The sequence below is a fragment of the Penaeus chinensis genome, chromosome 9, assembly GCF_019202785.1.
Source record: "Penaeus chinensis breed Huanghai No. 1 chromosome 9, ASM1920278v2, whole genome shotgun sequence".
Taxonomy (NCBI): domain Eukaryota; kingdom Metazoa; phylum Arthropoda; class Malacostraca; order Decapoda; family Penaeidae; genus Penaeus; species Penaeus chinensis.
This window is the reverse complement of record NC_061827.1, coordinates 29,523,680-29,530,463: the sequence shown is the minus strand read 5'-3', so window position 1 is coordinate 29,530,463 and position 6,784 is coordinate 29,523,680. Positions and strand designations below refer to the sequence as shown.

General features: G+C 34.0%; 1 protein-coding gene across 1 annotated transcript in view; it reads left to right on the top strand.

The window, feature by feature from the left end:
- LOC125028737 (transcription factor IIIA-like) overlaps nt 1-6,522 on the top strand; it is a 12,122-nt gene extending 5,600 nt beyond the window's left edge. The window contains exon 6 of the mRNA XM_047618218.1: nt 3,746-6,522. Within this exon, the coding sequence (XP_047474174.1) occupies nt 3,746-4,024 (279 nt within the window). The 3' untranslated portion in view covers nt 4,025-6,522. The remainder of the gene's footprint in view (nt 1-3,745) is intronic.
- Nucleotides 6,523-6,784: the final 262 nt, after the last annotated feature.

Sequence of the window (6,784 nt, the reverse complement as noted above, 5' to 3'; positions counted from 1 at the left end):
ATGCTGTGCTCATTTAAAAATAATTTTTGTGAAATGTCTCTTCACATAGATGGCTATGCTAGTGCTTAGCCACAAATGAGTCAATTGGTAGACTTTATGACTTTACCTGATTTCACTTTCCCTTGAATTGACAGGAAAACTAATGCTATGAATATCAATGGTGCTATTTTTGCTATAGACATTATAATTACTATAATGTTATTGACATTAATAACAGCAATATAAGATAACATAAAGTATTTTAGAAATCAAGGAAAAGGGTAAACAGGTGAGACAGGCAGTACTCATAATTGGCTCATTGATGACTTAGTACAAATGTAGTAATCTATGTGTTTAAACAATGAATAAAGTAATCTCACAGTAGGTGTAGGTAATGGTTAAGTTTCAACCACCCATCTTTTATATGGAAAATTAATGGATTTTACACTGTAACAAACAGCAACAGACACTAGCCAATGAAAACTTTAATAATGACACTAGTCTTTTCTGACTTGCCTACAAAAAATGTTTAGTGTGCCTGCCCGCTGCTCAAAGAGGTGCACATGTGAAAAAATAACCAATTGAAAGCCTGCTGAAAGTTTTGTCACAAAATACATCTACCACTAGAAATACTACCATGTTGAGGATGTACGATGGCGAAGCGTAATAACTGAGCCATGATGATTTACTTATTGGCAAAATCTATATGTATTGCATGAAGTAAATATTAAGAAAAGATTCAGAAAATTTCTAGCCTTTCAAATATATGACAAAATTTTCATGTTCAAAGTGCTTCCCTTTAGGATGTCAATTGCTCCAAGGGTTTTTTCCAAAATTTCAAATGCCAGTATGTTACATAGACATCTCCAATTTAACCTTGACTACAGTAGCTTCAGATGTGGTATGGGGTTACCATTCTTCACTAGGCCATTCAAACAGAGGGAGATTTACTCCTTTTTGGAAGTGAAACATATAAATATGCAAGAACTAAACACTGTTCTACTAGATCTTAGAGGCTGGACTGATGAATCTTTCAACCATTCAGACTCTGTCAGACAATCTGCAGTCATTCATTGCATCAACATAAAGGGTTCAACAGGATCAAGAGGCCTTTGGAATTAGTCAGAATTTTTTTTCTATCTTTGTGCCAAGAAAAATTATTTTCTGATGGCATCCAACATTCTTGGGTGCCAGAATGCCTTAGCAGATACTTTAACCAGGAACAATACCTCTGTGGTGGAATGGGTCCTATCTCAGAAAATTTTAAATTCCTTGGTTCAGTCAATAGGCATTCTAGAGGTAGATCTGTCTGCAACAACAGAGAATTGAAGAGTAAGAGACCAGACAAAGCGGCAGGGGACCAGACATCTTCATGGTAGACTGGCAGAAGTGGGGATACAGCTTTCCTCATCCACTTACAGACTTGATGACCAGGGTGATTCAGAAATTGCAGGGATTTTCTCAAAAGAGCATTCAGAATAAAATGATCTTTCTCTGAAACTGTGATTGAAGATACCTTAAGAGCATTAACATCTTCAACTATTAGACAATATGAGAGTGGCTGGAATATGTTCCAAGATTTTATTAGGGTGTCCAATATTTCTAATATATCCCCTAATAGTTTTCTTTCTGTTGCTTCATGGCTTTTTCACAATAAAAATCTTTCAGTGGATGCCATTAATACACATGTCAGTGTCATCAAATTACTCATGAAAATTGCTCTAGATTTGGAAATAAACAAACCTTTCTTTATGTTGATAAAGAAAGGCTTCCCTAGATCTAGACCAAAAAGCAAAATATTCCTTGCTAATTGGCAAGAACTATTAATTTCCTTGAAACAGACAGATTTGGAGAAAATACCTCTGTTCAAAATGTCTTCAATAAATAGAACAACCAATTTGACTCAGTTTGGAAATTATTTCTTCTCTGTTTCCCTTGCACCCTGTTCCATCATAGCAAAAAATTAAAGGCAAGGGCACAAACTTCTTCCTGTGAAGATACCTGCTTGGATAGTTGAGGTGTTTACCATTCTCTGTGCCCTTTGGTGGCATTAAATAGATACTTATTGGCTTACCAAAGTAATTTAGAGAAATTATGGGTGGACCCTAGTGATGATATAGTATTCACCTCTCAGAGAACAGTATCTATTATTTGTAATATCAAAGAAGCTTCCAGGTTCAAACCCAAAAGCCAATCAAATCAGGAGCTGTGCAGCTTCAATGGCATTTCTTAGATCCTTTGATTCGGATGTTATAAAAGATCTAGGGCGGTGGGCAAAAGCAGTGTCATTTGTTACAAGATATTTAAGCCAATGCCGATGGGCATGACATGTACGTATGTGCTATGCCCACTGTGAGTACTTGTTTGATTGTTTTTACACATGGATAGCTACACTTGTACTAAGTCACCAATGAGCCAATTACAAGTACTGCAAGTCTCGCCCATTTACCCTTTTCTTTGATTTACGGAAATATTTTACATTATCTTATTTTGCTGTTACTAATGTTTATAACATAGTAATTGTAATGTTTATAATAAAAATAACACCATCAATATTCATAACACTAGTAAAAAATACCTTTTTCCTGCCAATTCAAATCACATAAGGTCACAAGGTCTACTAATTGACTCCTTTATGGCTAAGCACTAGCAGAGCCATCTATGTGCAGAGATATTTCACAAAAATATAGAAAATGAGCACAGCATTTTCCCCATTTTTATTCATTTTCCCCAGCGGCATTGGGTTAAAGAAATAATGAATCAAGCCCTTTGTGCAGTTGTGGGTCTTTCCTTTGTTTAATAAGGAATAAAATGTGTATTTTTTAAAGATGAAGGTGCATTTCGTTATAGGTAAAGGCAAAGACATTTTTTTATAATATTAACCCAATGCCAACGGGCATGACGTGTATGTTCGTGCTATGCCCACTGTGAGTTACTTGCTTGATTGTTTTTACACATAGATGGCTACACTTGTACTAAGTCACCAATGAGCTAATTATGAGTACTGCCTGTCCCACCTGTTTACCCTTTTCTTTGATTTACGAAAACATTTTACGGTATCTTACTTTGTTACTAATGTTTATAAAATCCCACCAATTCAAATCACGTAAGGTCTACTAATTGACTCCTTCGTGGCTAAGCACTAGCAAAGCCATCTATGTGCAGAGACATTTCACAAAAAATATAGAAAATGAGCACAGCATTTCCCCTATTTCCCTGCAAAGAATTGAAAAGTATTTATATTAAATAAAAGATGAATACCTATTTTGCTTTCCTGTATTGTTAAAATGCCCTTTAATATATTTTCTTTTTAAGCAACCTAATTCCTGCTGAGAATTAGGCAAAAAATGAAAAGGGTTTAACACAAGGAAACCCACATTTTATGGCATTTTTCAGCAGGAACAGTCCCCCTCCTCATTTTACTAAAACAGATCTTTTCGTAGTATTTGACAAATGTTTTGTTGTGAGCCATGGACATGAGTCAGGTGGGGAGGAGGGGTTGTAACAGTTTGAAAGGTAGTTTATAGTTTATATGTGGAATAGCCCTGTTTTGGTGAATCAAGTGTGGATATGTCAGGAGGATTGAAAAATTATCAGTCTTAACCTATACTAGTTTACTTTTTATCATTTTGGTGAGAAACATTGCAGACAAAATTCCTGCTGATAACGCCTTAAAATGTGGGTTTTCCATATGTCAAACCTTTTAATTTTTTTAAACATACATTGTTCAGTGATAGATATAGTTTCCTCTTCATCCTTTTTTCAGCAAAAATTAACACGTCATATGGCCACCCATGCACTAGATTATAAAAGGAACTACACATCCAAAAAGCCAAGGAAACCTCGTAAAGACAAAGGTGTTTCAAGGACAGATTATTCACGTTTACTGTCTGGGTACTATGAAGATGAAGAAGAAGCTACTGTTGTCAGTCCAAAAGACGATGGTGAAGTCAAGGACATGGACACTAATCATGAAGTAGTCCCTAATGGTCAGGAGAAAACTGCAGCAGAAAGTAAAGATGAAGAAGAAATGGAGTGCGAGTGATATGAAGACAGGCTTTAATTGATTTATACATTTATTCTTAAACATGCCAAGGAATTGTCCGTGATATTTAAAGCTTAAGAATATTGCATTGGTACTGCTTTCAGTTTTGCATAGTGAAATGTATAAGATTTTTCATTTGTAGATTTTAGTAAAAAATTTGATCTGTATGCATGTTTGTGGGTCTGTTTGGGATTGCACAAAATGCTCAGTAATGTGTTATTCCCCATGAGAAATGATTTTATAAAATATATATAATTATTAATGGAAAAAAAAAGTCCATTAATTTTAGTAAACTTATACATCTCACATGTAAAATACATTATATAATTCACATGGATTCAATGCTTATAACAATACAATGCTTATAACTTTATGTGACTGATTGTGAGTTTTCTGAAGAATAGTTGTTAATAACATAGTAATATGGGATATTAAAACACTCTCTTGGTTATAAGTGTATTCACTTACTGATTATATGTTATACATGCATGATTTGCTTACAGTATGTTTCATTACTTGCAGTCTATAATAACTGGTGCTGAATTATGTACAGTAGCAGAAAACATGTAATGAAACTTGCAGATATTCAATATAATATCTTCAGGCATAATAGATGTTTCAAACTTCCAGAAGTATGAAAATATTTTAAGAAATTGACTGTTCTTAGGAGTTTTGCATGAATATGATGCTTCTGCTTGTGCATCATTAATTATCTTCCTAGATAGGCTAGTTTTTGCCATGTGTGTGTGTTTGTGTGTGTGGATGCTTGTATGTGTTTGTGGGTATGTGTGCGTGTGCATTTGCGTGTTTTAGCTGTTTGCATGCATTTATTTATTACCCTTCTTTGTATTTTACATCATAAACAAACACATTTAGAAAGCTATCTAGGCTTATGTTTAAGTTCTAGTGTTCTAGTTCCTAGATTGATTGATTGATTGATAGATAGACATAGATCAATTGACAGGTTTATATTTACTTTTATATTTGCATATGCACATAATATTTGGATATTGATAAAATCAATATAGGTCAAGTCATCTGCTCCATACTAGTTGAGAAAAAAATAAGGAGAGCCATGGAGGGAAGAACCAAGTCTGCTTCTTGTATAAAACCTATGTGATGTAAGTGAACACTAAAAGTCTGGTTAACTGTGTAGATTATAAGAACATTTGGATAAGAAAGAAACAGGGAAACTTTACAAAGACTTCATAAGTTAGAGTAAACAATGATTGAAGGTTAAAGGAGGAAAAAATCCAGTTTAGGGATGAGACATCTCAAACCCAACTAAATTTATTCCCAGATCAGAAATTCAGCAATGGACAAGCAGTAACAGCAAACGACTGAAGGAACACAATACCCAAAATGAGTAAAGTACATTATGGATAATTGAAACCAAACTTGACCTCCCTTTAGAAAGTGTTACTTTAGTACTCATAGACTATAATGTTTGAATAAATTATTTGAAAGATGTAGATAGAGGGGTAGTACTTATATGAATTGGATTAACAATAAAGCCTTGCATCTGTGGGGGGTAGTAATATGGATAAGACTGACAATATAGTATTTGAAAATTCAACAAAACCCCATTGAGAACTTATTGTTTATTGAGACAAAAAAAAAAGAGACTGTTTTACAAAAAGGAGATACAGATGAGCAGCACATAAGATTTTATATCTTTAATGGAATTAAATGCATGCCAAAATACAAAACCATAATATACAGACATAATAATAGTTAAATGTTTACATGCCTCTACAAGTGTAACATGGTACAAGAAAGTTACAAAAAAGTTGCTCAATAGATGCCTATGTATTTAAAAAAAAAAAAAACTAATCCCTTGGTCGTTGTTGTCATGGGGGGGCTAAAGACACAAGGAATGAGGCCCTATGTAGAGTCCTCAGTACTCACCTCAAATAATTTTGCATAGTCCTTTCTTCTCCTCCTTTCCTTTTCCTTTTCTTCATCCTCTTGTTATATTCACTTATCCTAATCGTTAAACTTATTTTTGCCATTTTTGCCACTGTACTTTATCATAATGCTTCCTACTCCCTTAACTAATTCCTCTTCAAACAACCTTTACCTTTTACTACACCCCATCAGCTCCCCCTCTCTACCCTTTTCACTACCATACCACCCTCTAGTAGTGTTCAACCTTTAACTTTACCCTAAACATTAACTCATTCCAAACCCTTTTCACTACTCTAATGTACCACAGCACCATAGGACCTTTGCTGTCATATAGGATTTCCTTAGCTCTGCCTTGGACCTCAGCTCTCACCTCAACTAATTTTGCAGTGTCTTTTCTTCTCCCTCTTTTCTTTTCCTTCTCTTCTTCAGCCATAAACATTACCTTACTTTTATCTTTATCTTGGGGCTTTTGTATACACTGCTAATGACCGTAGATGTTGATGAGGCAGAAAAGTTTCAAATAAATAAATAAATAAATATTTAAAGAAGTTACTACAAATTATGGGAATAAAATGAAAAAAATCATATAATTGTATTTTGATAGCACCTTCAACTGGAAGCATTTGGACCTAGAGTGCAATCTAATTCATAAGTAAAAAAAATATTGAGAAATAGTGAATGTTTTTATTAAAATGTGATTGAATACAATAGGGAAGGAGACATAAATAGAGTATAACTATCAAATTATTACCTTTTGCAGGAAAACCAATTGGAGAGATAAAATGAAAGAAACACACATTATGGAAATGTAAGAACATTCAAAATAAAAGTAGAAAACGATATTACACAAAG